At 38.4% G+C, this 16,887-nt stretch overlaps 2 protein-coding genes across 10 annotated transcripts in view; one reads left to right on the plus strand and one right to left on the minus strand.

The window, feature by feature from the left end:
• EPB41L2 (erythrocyte membrane protein band 4.1 like 2) overlaps positions 1-2,698 on the plus strand; it is a 70,289-nt gene extending 67,591 nt beyond the window's left edge. For all 9 annotated transcript variants that reach the window (XM_075707805.1, XM_075707802.1, XM_075707803.1 and 6 more), the window contains one exon: positions 2,591-2,698. In XM_075707805.1, coding sequence (XP_075563920.1) covers positions 2,591-2,698 — 108 coding nt within the window. The remainder of the gene's footprint in view (positions 1-2,590) is intronic.
• A 5,278-nt stretch (positions 2,699-7,976) lies between these two features.
• On the minus strand, positions 7,977-16,569 carry SMLR1 (small leucine rich protein 1). The gene is made up of 3 exons (XM_075707710.1): positions 16,437-16,569; positions 12,784-12,844; positions 7,977-8,037 (listed from the first exon to the last, which is right to left on the minus strand). The coding sequence occupies exons 1-3, from the start codon at positions 16,567-16,569 to the stop codon at positions 7,977-7,979; spliced, it is 255 nt and encodes an 84-aa protein (XP_075563825.1).
• Between the last annotated feature and the right edge of the window lie 318 nt (positions 16,570-16,887).

The following is a 16,887-nucleotide window of genomic DNA, read 5'->3' on the forward strand; positions in this document are numbered from 1 at the left end:
TAGAATATAACTGAAAGGAAAACAGCATTTGTAACATTGCATCATAGATCATGTGAATGGATTTCATACTATTTTTAAAGGGATTGCTTTTTTTGGAAGAGACCCAATTTGTTTAGTGCTGCTTTTGCCATTTGGGAGGAAAAGCATTACTAAAATAATCTTATTTTGATGCCTTAATCTGGATAGATGGGAGTCCCTACTGCATTGTGTCAGCAACATCTGAATGCTGCACTCCTTTTTACTGAAAGCTTTGAAATACATTAAAGCATAAAGTGCTCAAATTTAAAAAATAATTTTTGACCTGTATTTATAGAATTCTTTATAACAAAAATAATTGTTGATCTGCTGGAATCTTACAAGTACCTTTCATCTCTATCAGTACCAAAGCAGTATTTTACAGTGTCTTAGAAACTTAAAGTTAAAATCACTTCTACGTACCCAGTTAAGAAGGCTGAATTTAAGCAGTACACAGAAAAATAATTGAGAAAGTGCAATTATCTATTCTTTGTAGTGATGTTTACACAATTTCTTTTGTTTTTCATCTGAGAAGCTATAGTAACAAAGCCAGTCAACAGTCACTGGATAATACAAATGGAAAAGCCTACCTTCTACATAAAGTTGCAGTGAATCCAATTCTAACTTTATGAAAGCTACACAAATCACCATAACAGGATTTAATTTAAAGAGCTCTTGGGGAATTTAATTTCACATTTTGATCTGCCTCCAGAAAGTGGCTTTTGACAGGTTGAATCTCTTCTTGAAACTTGTAATTAAATGACAGGGCTGTTCAGTATCAGGCATGGCTCTTGTTTGCCTTGACCACACGTTCAGTTCACTTCAGATGTCTGGAAAGGTCACACAATACCTTTAGCATACCAGACAATGCTTTAGTAAAACCATTCTCTAAGCCATTCTTTGTTTTGAGATAAGTGGGTAATGAAGTAAAAGTGAAATTATAAAAAAGGAAGTACAAAATATGTTTTTAATCACTGAAGTTTAAAGCAGCAGTGAGCAGCTTTTAACAGATTTAAGAAATCTCTACCACTTTTTCTTCAGTAGATATGGAGCTCTTTAGATGCACAAACTACATGCTGGATGTTTATTCTTTTGTCTTTTAGCTCCCTACATCACTAAAACAGTTTTCAGTAGGAAAATAATATTTTAATTTGGAGTTTCAGAATACAAATGCTTGTATTACTTGTAATTTAACAGAGTCTTAAGGTTTTTTCATTGCTTATGGTTTGATTATAAACACTGATTCTTAAATCTCAATAGCCACTTTCTTTTAAATCCTCATTTGTACTGTAGAGATTACACTTATGAAAGACAAACTAATAAAAAATTGTTAGGATTGATACATCAGCAAACATCAGTATTGTACCAATGCACACTGTGTTTTTCTGTACATATTTCCTTAACAGGACTTCAAATTCATTATCATATAATAGTTAAGGTGGCTAATGTTGGTGTTTCCAATCTCTCTTCAGAGTTAGTTATGTCTTCTCCCACTTACCACCTATGGCTCAGGAGAATGTCACTTTTCTAAATTAAGATAAACCTTTTTGTTGCATTATATTTTTTTTTTTGCTCCTTCTAGTGTATTTGGGTTTTTTTAGTTGTGGTTGATACTAAGGTGAACAGTGAGCTTACTGTTGCCTCAGAATGCCTTCCAGTTTCTTCTTTTTTTTCTTGTGTTGGGTTCCAACAGTAATACAGCTCACTGAAATAAGATTCAGCTGAGGGGAAGGAATAGAAGGTCCCAGGTGCTCTTTTGCCCCTTCTGCCTCAGAGAGTGCTCTTATGTGGGTGACTGCAAAGCCTTGTGTAGAATAGAATAGAATAGAAATTTCAGTCAGAAGGGACCTACAATAATGATCTAGTCCAACTGCCAGCTGTGTGTATATCTCTTAAGAAGATAAGATTTCTTAAATTGTGGAGGAGGGATTATAAGCAACTGAGTAATACTTACATTTACGCTTCCCCGAGTTAAACTAGAGAAAAGTTCTCTTAAACTAGTAAAAGGAGAAAAAGGAGATTCTCCTTTCTGAGAAAGAAATTTCTGTTATGATCTTCTTCCAGAGTTTCAGTACCATACTTAGTACACATTCCAAAGTATCTTTCCATTTTGTTCAGGAAACTGAAGGGAACTCTTACTTTTCTGTACTGTGTACATTTTGTTAAGTCTTTATTTGCTAGATCTGTTGCAGAAGTTCGAAAACTTCTGGGGTATAAGAATACTTTTTGTCTCCTGGAATGAGCTAGAAATGTTACAGGATAACTTTATGGTTATTTGTTACTTCCTGGAAATTTTGATAAATTTTTAGCATAGTGGGGTTTGGGGGTTTTTTTTGTTTGGGTTTTGCTTTTTGGGGGTTGGTTGGTGTCGTGGTTTAGCCAGGACAGTTGGTTTTGGGTTTTGGTTGGGTTTTTGTTTTTTTTTTTTTTTTTTACCCCTGAGCCCTCTCAAGTTCAGGAATTTAGAGTTCTGAACAATTATAACCAAAATTTCCGATGCTACTCTCCCATTCTCTGGCCCCACATGAATGTCCTTTTGCTGTTGTTGCGTTACATGTTTTGAATACATTTGCAGGCCCTGGCACAGGCAATCAGAGAAGCCAAAGAACAGCACCCTGACATGTCTGTCACAAGAGTGGTAGTGCACAAAGAAACTGAACTTGCTGAGGAAGATGAAGAGTAAAATAAAAAATGCCCTCAAGCAAATACTTCAGGTAAGCTTATGTATATAATTAACATAGTAAAATGTAGCATCAGTTTTCTGTTGCGTTCTGTAAGAAAAGGCTTGAAAAATATGGGACATCTTTGATATGTGCTATCACAAAATGGTGAGTTGAAACAGGTGCTAATAGTAGACTGTTAGGGTAAGAATTTTTATCCTGAGTCCAACCTGACATTAATTGCAAATTTTCCTGTGTATGTCTCCCTGTTTTGTCACAGTACTCTCATGGCATTTCCTACGATGTTTGGTCAAGTTGTTATAGTTCATATTGAAGTGAGTTTGGGCTATTTCTGTAGAATGTGAAGGATGTGTCACATTGTTCTGTTTACCTGTACAATTACAGTCCTTGCCTTACATCTTGCTTGTTTAGTGGAAAGGCTATGCGCAGTTCCCAGTAGTGAAAGGGCACACTCGGGACATTTTAATTTAGTCAGCTAATTCTTAATCCTAAGCACACTGAAATAAATATTTGACCTTTTATCATTTCCTCAGGCAAGGAGGTAAAATGCATTGCAAAGTCAAGTTTTAAAGCCTCTTATCAGTCAAAAGAGGTATTTGAAGGAATGTCAGTTTATTAGGCCCTCATTTCTAGGAATAAAAAAAAGAAAACCAAAAAAATCCCTGCTCCACTTGATGTATTCAATAGAAAGATCAGAATGAACACTGAATAAATCTGCTGTTGCACTGGTTATAGGCAACTCCAGAAGGGCTTGGAAAAATCCACATCATTTTTGAATGAGCTATTAGTTTGTAGCAAGGAGAGAATGCCTGTGGTTTAGGTAATTTCACTTGTCCCTTGGTACACAGCAACATTAAACATGCATGCTCAAAGCATCCTTCTCGTATTTTCAGCATTTACATAGCAGCGTCTAAGGTAGAAATATACACTGAGACCGCAAAACAGATCTGATTTGCAAGGATTTGCTATTATATTATGTGCTACCATCACATTTCTCATTTTTTATTAATCAGTGTGAATTTAAAGGTCTTGGGAGCAGGGATTGCCTCTTCTGTTACATTTGAGCAGAATGTGCCAGTTTCTTCATGCTACCTTAATCCAAACAAGTATCTTTCAAAGCAGTGCTCAACATAATCTATCCCATATAAGTAATTACAACATCTTTCTTGAAGGGACTGTGTCATGGGAGGAAGAAGCAATCTTGGCAGGTTTGCACCACATTTCTACATCGGTGACTAACTGCAAAGTTGATTCCGTTCCTTCATCAAATATTTAACTACTTTGTAAAAATTTTATTCAGGAAAAAATATTCAAAGAATTCCTTCCATCTGCTGAGGGTATTTTTTTGCTTTTTTGAGAAATACTTACACTGCAAACACCATTCCACAATGTATCAGAGAGTGTCGGATGTTCTTGTCTGAGTTTGCCAGTTGCTTTACAGCTCTTGGTCTGAAATGCTTGTGAGAGAGTAAAAGAGGACTAATATGAAGACATTTCACCATGCTGCTCTTGTATTTGAGACCTGGTGAATTGTTTGACTGATGATGCCTTTCAGTTAAACATTAAGGAAAACATTTAGTTGTCTAAACACAGGCCACCTGAAGTGCCTTGAATATCTATCTGTCTGCAGCTTGGATCGTCAAGAGACCTATGCCCTCCTGTAGCAGCAACTGAAGGGCAGGTGGGACTGCAGAAACGGCTCTAGACAATTGTATTTAGGCAATGGGGTCATGCCACGAATCTTACTTAGTTGTTCCTAAGGTGATGAAAGCTCTGCCCCAATGACTATGACGGTATTGTTTGTGTAGACCTGTTTAATAAAAGTGAAAGATATTACACACTGATTCCAAGGGATTTATTAATTGAACAAATATCTTCATTTTTTATTTATGCACTAGATTGTGGATTAAAATTTTCAGTAAATTGTGCAAGAGATGACTATTAAAACACCATGAGAATTTTGGGGAGGAAAAAATACACTAAAGCAAGAAAAACATTGATAGAAACTGAATTACTGTTTACCTCATGATTGAAGGGGGCTTTAGTTAATGCAACATTTTTTAATGAAATAACCTTCCCCCAAAATAACCTATATCGGAAAAATGATGATGACTGTGATGATGTGACATTCACATAGTATCCGTTATGAATGCTTATGTCTTCCCCCTCCTTTTTCTTTCAGAAGTACAAATGATACTGACCGTGATCATCACCATGAAGAAGCGTAATCATTCCAAGTCATCTCTACTCCACCAAATTCACCAAGCCTAGTAATGATGACCAGATGTTCAAGACTTAAATGTCAATACCAAACTCCGTTTTAACATCTTTGGTCTATATTCCCTTACAATCTTTCTTGTTTATTTTTTATAACCACTTCTTAACAATCTTAGATTTTTTTAAACAAAGTTTTAGAGGGTATGATCTTCTTTTGCACAAATACTTGTATTTTTGAAGGTGATTCTTAATTACATGAAAGTGGACAAAAAAGAAGTCTGGAAAGCATTGTTCACTGGAGCAGGTGGTAGTTGTGCAAGAAGGGGGATCTTAACTAATTTAGATATAGCTTTTTCCAAATATTTCAAATGAAATCTCCTACTGGAGTAATTTACAGATTTTTTTTTTTTTTTGCAGATTATTCAGGTAAATATATGGTATCACATTAACAAAGATTTTTATAAAAATACAGCATTTCCTAAAATTTGAAAAAATATATTTCTTTGGATAAATTTTATACTGATATCTCTGTAACTCTTTCTGTTCTAAGGTTCTCCTCTCTGTGGAGCAGAGATGGTATGGCAGTCTGTAGAGGAGAAGGAGTTGCAAACACATTTCTTCTGACTGAGCACTGTGTTCTTTTTGCACTTTGGTGCCAATGCTCAACTTTTTGCAGGCGTTTTGCTGTCTGCAGCATTCCAGATAAGGAAAGAAGGAAGAACTAAGTATCTTTCTCTTCTTCCAACAAGAGATGATCTAGGCAGCTTAAAACCTTAGTGCTTTTTTTCTTACTGTGTCCAAACTTCAACACTTCCATTATTTGAATACATGTGTAGAATGCTTGCTTTCTATTAAACCTTACTGTCTCCATGTTACAACTGACATTTTTGTTATTGAGAAGGTATACCTTTCAGATGCTTCATCTAACAGCTAATGCAGGTTTTTAGGATACTGAGTAAAAGTGTACGATGGACTTCATTCATTAAGTAATAAGACAGTACCATCATTTGAGACTGCCATTGAGAAAGCCTGTTAATTATTTTGGATTTTATTTTTATTTTGTTCTTGCAGGGGGGTTGGTTGTTTGGGGTTTTTTTTTTGGCTGTTCACTCTGTGTATAGTTAAAATGCCAAATTAGATTTATAGCAGCTTGAAGTTGTATTAAGTGATATTTTGCTTTCTGTAATTCTGTTATAAAATAAAGTTGTTTATTCTCTGTATGACTTTTGGCACTCAGATATAAACTTGGAAGTGAGCAAGTCAGTTATGAGAACTGCAGTACTAGAGGCCACAGAACCTGGAAAAGCAGGCATTAGTACAAGTGGTCTCCAGGGTTACCAGAAGGATGGCATTGTCTGGCTCCTAATACTGATTCTAAAGTATCAGTGTTTTTTAGACATCTTCTAGTAAGCATCCTGGTTTCTGTGCTTCAGAGAAGTAATCTTCAGATGCCAACAAAGATGAGATTTGGACAGCACAGCACAAGTTAAAATGCCCCAGTCTGCAAGTGGTTCTACTGAGTTCATGGAGTTAGGATGTACTATGATCTTCAAGTAACAAAACAAATCGTAAAACTTCCCGGTATGTTCTTTTTCACTTCTGAGCAATGTATTTTTGGTGCTATTCTCAGTTTAGATTGCTGCCATCTGTCAGCATGCTTAGCAGAAATTCCTATTAGTTTTGGTTTCATACAATTTGGGTAACATAAGACAATAGTAACCAAGAGGTTGATTTATATATGCATATAGGCATTCTCAATTATATCCCGCATTACCCTGAAAAATAGCAGATAACATTCTGACCTGCTTTTCTTCAAAAGCAGAGACATTATGCCTTTCAAAAAGAGAAAGAGAACCCCACCCAGCCTAATAACGTAAGAACACTGCCACAACACTGTGCATGCATAGGGAGGTTATCAAGGAAGTGGCAAGTTTGCGATTTGTAAGTGGAGGTCAAAATGGAGATACATGCATTTAAGGGGATGTCTTAATGTATTTTTCTTACAAAAGTGTGTAAGAAAAAGCTTTATAAAATCTTTCAGGTATTTTTGATAAGGTGTAGTATTAGTTGCAGAATTCGTTTCGTGGGCGGAAAGCATATTACTTCAATTCCTTATTGATTTGGATCTTTCTGATTTATTAGACGCTAGATCAATATTGGGTTTTATTGCAATTGTATTTAATCCTTAAAACTGCAAATACAATATTCTTGAAAACTATTACTTTCACTGAGAGCTGTATTTCTTCAAATAGTAATTGGAACCTTTGTCAGGGAAAAATTAATAGTGCTTTCGGGTCAGCATAGCTTGTGCATAGCTATCGCTTCCATTGATTAAGCATCTACTAATTAAACAACCGTTGTCATGCAGAAAAACTTAAGCCATGAGTGTGATCAGTCCTAAAAATAGTCAAGTTTTACAGATTCTGGTTGTATGTAATTACTCAAATGTTCTGGAATATTATGCAAGTCTGATGAGTTTTCATTGTTACTTTTTTCATATAATATATCTGTAGCAAAAACTGCAACATGCAACAAAATAAATTGTTCTTGAGGCACTTCACAAACTGGCTTTATAATACATAGGCAATTTCAATTACAATTACAGGCCCATTTAATGAGAAGATATTTCAGTAATTAATTCTGCTTAAATACTGAGAAAAGTGAGTCATGTGGATCCTACACAAAAATACTTAATATGTCTTTTTAATCATGATCACCTAAGGGTTCATAATAAATGTTGGAATTGTTCTACAGATTGTTTCCTAGATTAAGGTTTCACAAAGGACAAGCAAGCAAGCAACTTTTTTTTTAAAAAAAAAAGATTTATTGCTCAAAGCCATGAGCAACTATGATACAAAGTGTTTCTTGAAGTATTCTTTTATTTGACAACTCAAGCTGAATGGCAACTTTTAGTTCGGCCACAGAAGAAATCAACTAGATGGAATAAAATAAATTAAATACTATGACAGAGGTCAGAGTTTGTGAGATTTGGTAGTGATGAGAATGACAACTAACTGTACCCTTGGCCAGGATGTGGTGGGAGCTTCTCAGCTTTTAGGCATGTTAACTGTGGAAGTGGGCTGCTTGGAGCTGCTGGTGCCCTGCACTGTTGACCTGACTACACCTCTGGAAGGTGTGAAACTGTTTTGATTTTCAGGCTACTCAGTTGTTTGGGTTTTTTATACTGTACTTGAAAAAAGATACTTGGATTAGTAATATTAGTACAAATTACAAGCATTAGAAATGCTGCTAATACTTGTACTGTTAAATTACTCTGTCTGGCGTGAAGCAGATCCTACAAGAGTTTTTGTATGAATGGCTGGACTGGGCCAGGCTAAACAACGAACACTCCCAGATTCCTCCCTGTGAGGCTACTGGTAGTTGCCTTAGGGGTGTGTGTAAGAATAAGTACTGTACTAGTAAGTAGTACATTCCCAAATACTCTTCCAGCTTTCAGCAATTTTCAAAGACTTACTGGTCTACCAGTCTTTCGTATTTATCTGCCTCTGTGGATTTTTGGCTAATTGCTTTTTAAAAAATTCCTCTGGCAGGCATTTTCACCATTCCATGTGGCTTAAGGAAAAAAACCACCTTTCGTTTCTTTTGAACCTGCCTCTGTTAGCTTCATTTGATAGCACCACTTGCAGATACTAGAAAAGACACCCGGAGTCATTCTCTCTTCAGTCAGTCCCCAGCCAAAAGCTATTCCACAATTCTTTATCATTCTTATCACCTTTCTCTGTGCCTTTCCTACTTAAAAGTTGAGACTTCAAATTCTGTTCTGGGAAGTGAATAGGAAGCAATCACAGATAGGCAGGAAGGTTTTAAACATGCCTACTGGCTGTAGATGGAGTGGAATCCTAGCTTCGCATTATTGCTAGTGAGAGGAAGGCAGAGGACTCCTCAGTGATAACAACTGAAGACAAATTATTTCCTTGCAATCACTGTTTTCATATATATTTAGAGAATGCTTTTATAATTTATCTAGACAAAGGCTTAGTTCTATGGTGTTATTTAAATACATATTTTTCTTTTTCAAAGGAAGTATGTAAGAGTATTATTATTATTTCATGCTGGTAGCATGAAAACAGATCTTTCTTGATACTAGTCAGTAATGGAACTGAAAATAGCAAGGCCTGAGGATTTTCATGACATGTTACTGAGTCTTGAATGTCAGATCCTCCTACATGTTAGCAATTACAGCTCAATAAGCAGTTGTGTCAAAGGCATCCAGTGTCTTTCTGTTATAATCCTTACCTAATATCTATATAGTATTCTTTTCAGTATCCATACCACTGTTTTACAGTAACATGCTGTTAAAGAGTGATCTCACTTTTCAATATGTTAAATCTCTCTATTCTCAGTCATTTTGTGAAATCAATAAAATCAGTGTAATTATGTTGTGGTAAGTCTTGCTAAACTTCAATTCTGTATCTTAACATTTGGTCCAGGCCAGTCTTTTCTCGAGTGGTGGGGGAATGGGTGTTTGGAATTAGAGGTGGGTGTGTGTGTTAGAATCCTTTAACCTCTAATCCAAGATCACTGCTTTTCTATCGGCAGCATCTTTCTTAAACATAAAAAGTCAATTCTTTGCAGCAGCTGTCTCAATTGCCCTGCAAAGGATTGTATAGATTCTAGTTAATAGAAGAAGAGGAAAGAATGTATTACAGAGAGCATTTAAAGGTTTTCTTGAAAGATATCAATATCACAGAAGTTTATGTACTCAGGTAAACAGTAGTTTCACTGGGGGCTGAAGAATGGACTCTTTCACTTCAAAGCTGCTGGTCTACTTAGAAAGCAAGAATGTGTTATCTAAGGATTATGTACAAAAACAGGAACCATTCCATAGAATGTCCTGCGTGTTGCAAGGACCTATACCAGCTGCTTCTGAGGAAATTGTTGGACAACTAAATACCAAATTATGAAATAACATACCTCTGGAGAGGTACAGAGCAGAGTCATGGCAGGAGGCCAGTAGGTCAGGCTCATTGATTAGGTACCAGGGTTTTTCCAGGTGAGACAGCTGTAAGCAGAGGTGGATCATTAGAATCAAACTTTCAGATCTCTCTCTTCTTCGACACCACGTTATACCTGGCTTTAACTTTTGGATCTCTGCTGGCTGCGGTGTGTTTGACCTTTAACGTTACAGCCTACAGGAGCATTGACACTGAAGAAACTATTACCTGTGTTACCAGGAGAACAGATCTTTTTATGTCTGTTAATAACATCTGTATGAGTTAAGACCACTTTTCTTAAGAATCTTTATGTATTACATCTCAGTCTCTAAATCTCTTTCACATAAATATTCGTAAGTACACTTCTGACACTGCGTAATAACTGTCTTGTTATTTTTTCAGTCAACCTTATATACTTTACATAATGACATAGATCTAAGCTTAGGAGCATTAAAAATGAAACAAAGCATCACATTCTTTTCCATCATCACTGCTTTCATGGGGTCATGATGGATCTTTCAATGAGAGCAGTGTTATTTTGTTTGCTTAGTGCCAGCACTTAAAGTACGAGAGTCGAGTTCACTAGAGGCACGAGTAGGCCAATATTAAGACCTTCTGAGACTCTCTGCCTGTACAGTCAAGTCTGGATGTAGCTGGTATAAATAAAGTGTGCACTGCTTTGGACGATGTGGTACTAGGCCTGCCAGGCCGTGTAGAAGTCCAGGTACGAGAGGAGGTCAGACAGCAGGTGCTCCCCAGTGTCCCAAGTAGCTATGAATGTCAGGTCCACTCAACAGCTGGATGATAGGGAGCTGTTTTGTTTTCCTACCTGAGAGCTGCCTTTGGAGTGCTTCTTTCCTTTTGCTCTCTGAAACACATCCTGTTTGTTGCTAGTCGAATGAAATTTCTGGTGTGAAGTTTAAGAACCGAAGGGCTGCATGCTTTGCTCTTACTGGGAAGAACAAGTTTATACAAAGAGTGAAATCAGAAGAAAAGTGTCTTCAGCCTTTTGATTGCAAAATATTGGGAAAACACTTATGGCACGATTGCACGTGGGGCATCTTGAAACACACAGAGAAGCTGTTAGCGGGCACCTGGAGCGAATTGTCAGCTGGAGGTGGGGAGCCCTGCAATTGAACTGCCGATTCCTCTGCCAGCTGACTGAGATAAACTTGGTTTTACTGTCTTTGCTCTTCCAGCTTTTGCTGTGGTTCTCTTACAGGGTTGCTTCCTTTGAAGTCAAAGTCTGTATGTCTATCTTGTATTTAACTTTTGCTGTTCATGTTAATGCTGTGACTTCTGAATAAATGCCTGCCTTTTTTCACTCAGCATCTTCTGCTGATTTCAAATAGAACTACAAAGTACTTCTCACTTTCAAACACAGGTAATTCTTTTGGGAGCCTAAATAGAGGCTACTAGAGGTAGTCTATTAGAGGTCTTGCATTTTAGCATCCTAACCTTTACTTTTACTGTACAAAATGTACAGGTAGCTCTTTCCAAGCAACAGACAATTGGCTCGTCACCTGTTCAATGCAATGTATTCTACGCTATTTGCATAGATGTAAACCAGTGTGATGAATTATAGCTTTTTAAAAATAGGATAGTATTAAAATGTGATAGAAGACTGTTATGTATAGTAAAGGTACTTGCTGTTTGACTCCTGTTTTCTTCTCACAGACTTTGATAAATTACAGTGTTTCTTAAAGCTGTGGTCATGGCCTCATTAGTGTTTTTATAAAATGATTCGAAGGAGTTCTTTAAAGTCCAAAATTGTGCAAAACCACACATAATCTCAGACAAGGCATTATCCACTCTGTTCTTGCAGGGTAGGTAATGACAAACAGCTGTAATGAAAGGTAATTGCAGACAGCAATTGCCAGCAGATAGGGACAGTAAATATAGGGACAGTAATGATAGTCACTTCTTGTTCTTCATCAGTTTGGGTTTAAACTGGAGAGGCAGAAACAGAGAAGCCAAAAGGCAATAGTACTTTCAGCCAGTTTGAGTTGTGTTTTTGTGGGCCATCTGCCACAGCCAAACTGAGATGCACTAAAAATTGTACATCTACATCTAACGGGGGCGGGGGGGGGGGGGGGGGGGAGATTTTTTTTATGTGTGACAAATGACACGCAAAAAAAGAAAACTCCATACTTATGGGGGGTTTATTTGAAAAAACATCCATTTGTCCTTAAACTAGAATAATAACTGGTTTACAGAATAGTGACTGAATTTTTTCATGGTTTCAAAATTTGGCATGGTCAGTCAGCACAGAGAAGTTCTTTTGTTTCCCATCACTGTTACATTTTGCTTCCAAATTGTATGGAAAGCATACTTTACAAAACCAACAACTTTTCCTGAAATGTACAAGCTAATAAAAAAAAGTCAGTTCCCCTTCACCACCCTTCTCAGTTTCCTAGATGTCAGTGCTTGATATGAACTTGATATTGATGCATCTTCAATTTAAAAAGACTGCCTTCCTTGTATATGCCAGCTCAGCTCTCTCAGGAGCTTGTTACATAGCTTTCTTCTCAGCAGCCTAGGGAAGGGCTAGTGAGCAAGGTGCTTTCCCTCCCCCTAAATCCTGTGTCATGTAAGGGAATGGATACGGTACGTTGCAGGAGGTCTCTGGTGTCCGATGAGCTGCGTAAAGTACTGCTTACGTGGCCTCATGTGAGAAAGCTAAACTGTTACAAGACCTTTTTGAATGGCAGCAGCTGTTTGCTTTGTACGGCACAGCACTAATTTCTTCTTGGTTTTGTTTTCCTCCTTGGTATTTATCTACAGCTGATTATTTTTAAACCTGCAGAGCTGAGTACTGGGTTTAAGCTTGCTTCCTGGGACATGAGACTCCCTTAAATGTCCTTTGGTTCTTCCATTTGTTCTCTTTTTGTCTGGATCTCCTGGGTTTCTGCCACTGGCCATGGTAATTCAGGAGGCCCTTTCTCGGGTCTTGTGCCATGGCCAGTTCCTCATTAACTGAAAAATAAATGAAACAACACAAAATTCATAGAATCATAGTTCATTTGCATGAGAATGTGCTAATTTCCTGTGGTGAATTTTTATAAAGAAAAGGAGATGGCATATATTAGTAAGAACTAATCTTACTAAGTCGAAGGTGCCCAAGTAGCATGTTAGTATCAGTTTGCCCGTGCTCCTAGAAGAAAGGCTTCCGAGTGTGAGATTGGGACTGTGCCTTTGCCCAGTGAAGCACTCACACAAACTCTATTGACATCGACAGAAATACTCTATTCTCATTTGCCTCCACCAGCTTTCAATCAGAATAAAATCCTTAAAGAACGGCAAGGAGGGCAGTTAGCTTGTGCTGGCAATTTGCATTCTACTTTACTGTGGCAGTGGCAGGACACCCTCAAATTGGCTTGATCCTCCCGATGCTGCCTGTGGTACAAACAGAACAGGAAAATTATCCCTGCCCCCATAATCTGGCATCTTCAGGACAAGATGGTGTCATCAGAGGCTTGGAGAATATTTGGAGAGGGATTGAGAAACAGAGAAAAGTGAAAAGAAAAAAAAAAAGAAAATTTAAAAAAAATTTTAAAAGCCCAGTTAGCATAAAACACTTTGTCACAGGATAGTAGCTTCCCTTGTCATTGCCAGTTGTTCAGGGGAAATGTGTGCTGGTTTGTTTGTTGGTTTTAATTTTATTTTTAAGGAATCTGGAAGGGATGATACTAAGCTGGGTTTTGATATATTTACATGGACCCTCTCTCGTGCTGCACAGAGAAAAATGAAATGCTTATTTGACAATGAAACAAGGCAGTCTTGCTTTTAGTAATGCAAATTTGATTTTTTTTTTTTTCTTTTAAAAAGATCTAAGGAAACAGGCAACTTAAAGCCTGATGAATTTCTGAGGTTTTGTCAGAGGAGGGTTGACATTTAAAGGAATCTGTTCTCAGGCTAATCTGTGGTTAGTCATTTCGCTCACCTGATGGTCTTAAGCTGAAGCTGGCTCCGCTTGCCTGTACAGGGAGGGTTACTCGGCATGATTTGTGTGAGTTGGCTGGAGGCCTAAGGGGTAGGTTGGACACTGGCAGTCCCAGAAAAGAGAAGCAAAAGGAGGGCTTGGAGGTAGAGCTGGGACTGTGATGCCCAAAGTATTAAATAGCCAGGAATTCATCTTGCATCCTCTTGAGAGTCCCAGCCAGAACACCTGTGATCTGCAAACTGAGAATCTCCTTCCCTGAGGCACTGAACAGCCAGATGATTCCCTTCAAGCATCCTTCTCAGTGATGAGAGAGAGAAGCTCAGAAGCAATATCCCTTTGGCAAATTATTCTGCCAACTACTTCATTCACCTCTCTCTCTCTCTTAAAGCCTTGATTGCTAATCTCAGAAAATTTAGGAAATCATTACTTAAACTCACTACAGATCCAAAGCTAAAAATTCTGCTTTAAGAGAAGCAGGATTTAACATCTGGTTCTGCAGATTATTTACAGACCTGCAGAAGGTGCAGCTAAGGAGGATGTGGGCACTGTGAAAGAGGGCACGCTAGTTTGTTTCAGCAGTTGATCATGCAGCATAAATGTGAACGTCTGTGGGGTTTTTTCAGATGGGCTCTTTTGGTTTAATGAAAGTATTGTCTGAGCCTCAGCAGAAAACCTGAACTGGTGGGATCTGTAACCCTCCTGCTTTTCCTGTTTTGCTTCATCCTAGCTGGAATAGAAAAGCAAGAGCATCACGAGGTAAGAATGAGTTCAGTAATATCTCAGTATTATTTCATAATAACTAATGTCTAACTATCACAGATGGGCACAGAGATGATTATTTGCCGAAAGGGAGAATACCTGCTTTTATACAAAGTCTAATGCAATAATTTCATTAACTTCCACTTCAACCTTTTTCAGGAAAGAGCTCTCAATACTTACCCTTCCTATTCCCCCACAGGTATTGAATTTTATGATGTTTTGGTACCACGCCATTTTTTGGTTGTGGTTTATTAGTGTGAAAAACTGTCAGCACCTTGCTCTAAGGATAATTTATAACCGAAAGCAGACCTGGGTTAGGCATGCGGAACAGGCTTCCCTTGCTGATTAATTCAGCATCTGAAAGCACATTTTGAACAGGAAATGTTTGAGTTTTAGCAGCCTGAAGGTAACTTGTGGTGTACGCTTGTATGTAAACAAACACCCTTCCTCTCTGTAAAAGCCTTGGGTCTACATGTCTGGAGATGTTATACAAAATAACAAGTGAGTTCATTCTACATTTCTGAGTATGTGTGGCCTTTCTTACTTCTAGAACTGTGTTAAATTGCCCAATTTTCAGGATTTCAGAAGACTGCAGGATAGACCAAACTTAATGAATGTACAAATTACGTGCTTGATCTGGCATCTGGGTAAGCGTTCTTCCCTAGCCTTGTGCTGGTGCGTAAATGTAGCCTTCTCCTGTTGGGCTGATGCGCCTCAGGCCAGCTCGGGGTGAATGTCTCAGCTTATCTGCAGACCCCTGTGGTCAGGATTGTCCTGCCTGCCCTAGCCAATTCTCTGCTTTTGACATCATGGGTGAGCTGCTAGAGCTGAAACCTGTAGTACGTGCATTGTGGACTGTTGTCCCAGGAAGGGTTCTCACCAAGCTGTACCATCTGAAGTTTCCAGAGGAAATCTAGGATATCATCTTAGCTCCCCTGACACTCCCTGTGGAGAAGAGGTACAAAAGGCAGCTAATTCAAGGAACAAGCTTAGCTCAGTGCCTGCAAGAGCATGTTTTAGAGAGGCTGAGGGAAAGAAAGGATGAGGACGCTGATCTGAACGTGTGCCAGGGCTGGCCTTGGCAGCTGGAAGCCTAAAACGAGAGCAGCACACATGTGACTCTGCTGCTGCGGCTGGGACCCAAACCTGGAAGGCATGAAGATCATCTCATTAAAATGGGTGGTGTGATGTACAGGGGTTTCCCTTCTAAAAGAAACTCCCTGCCTGCCACAGCTGTAGCCCAGTGTCTTTTCTGTGCAGGACCAGTCAGGCTCTGTGAGCAGCCTCGGTTTGCAGTACCCAGGTGCATTGTGCTGACTGTGCATTTACTTGGGTGGAGGTGTTTTCTTGTTTTGGTTGTACTCTGAAGGTAGATTTCTGAAGTGAGTACAAGCTGATTTTAAAATAGAAAAGGCAACGTGGCACATGTGCGTTTAGGTACAAAGAAAAAGCAAAAACACGTCTTTGAAAGAACACAGACACGTACTCAATAACCAGCCAGTTATAGGGTGTAACTGCTGTTAACTGTCTCACTGGAGACTTGCACAGTGAAAGCACAGAGGAAAATGATCCGTACTTTAGCCACCCTATACTTTTTCTCCATTTTGGTTGCCTCTTCTATAGTGTAGTATAGTAAAATCTTCTATAGTGTGGTATGTAAAACTGTGGAGTTTTAAGCAAAGGTTCAATCCAAGTTCTAAGCAAATTCTTGTAACATTTTTCAAATAGAAAATGCAGTACAACTTCAGAAAATTGTTTATGATCATACTTCTCTTCAGTTAAGTTAATGGTACAAGCTTAACAGTAGCCTGTTGTACGAGGAGTTTTGTCTGCCTGCCTACTCATTGCCCCCGAGCCCTGACTCACCTTCCAGTAGTTTGATCCTGAAGTAGACAATTAACAGCAGCAGGAGTAAAGTCACGGGCATAAAGATCCCACCAAAGAGAATGCAGCCGGGCAGCTCCCTCACAAACACCGAAAGCAGGTAACTCAGACTCATTTTCCTCTGCAGGAACTGTGCTGAGCAAGATCCTTCAGATCTCCAAGTGTGGGCCTTATTTATCCTGCTTTCTTCCTTTTTTCCCCTGCATCCACATTCTGCCCTTTGCTCACGATATTATCTCTTTTTGGACTTTGGTTTGTTTGTGTAGGCCTGTGATTCCTAGCAGGACTGGAGTTCACCTGCAAAATTACTCAACCACAAAGTTTAAAAGTGCATACTGAAGTAATGTAGGGCTTTGAAACTTTTGGATATGTTGGGCTGGGCAGAGCTCAATATGTAAGGCTGTTACCTTTCGAGCAATATGGGTTCTGTCAC

The sequence above is a fragment of the Pelecanus crispus genome, chromosome 3 (genome assembly GCF_030463565.1).
Source record: "Pelecanus crispus isolate bPelCri1 chromosome 3, bPelCri1.pri, whole genome shotgun sequence".
NCBI classification, from domain to species: domain Eukaryota; kingdom Metazoa; phylum Chordata; class Aves; order Pelecaniformes; family Pelecanidae; genus Pelecanus; species Pelecanus crispus.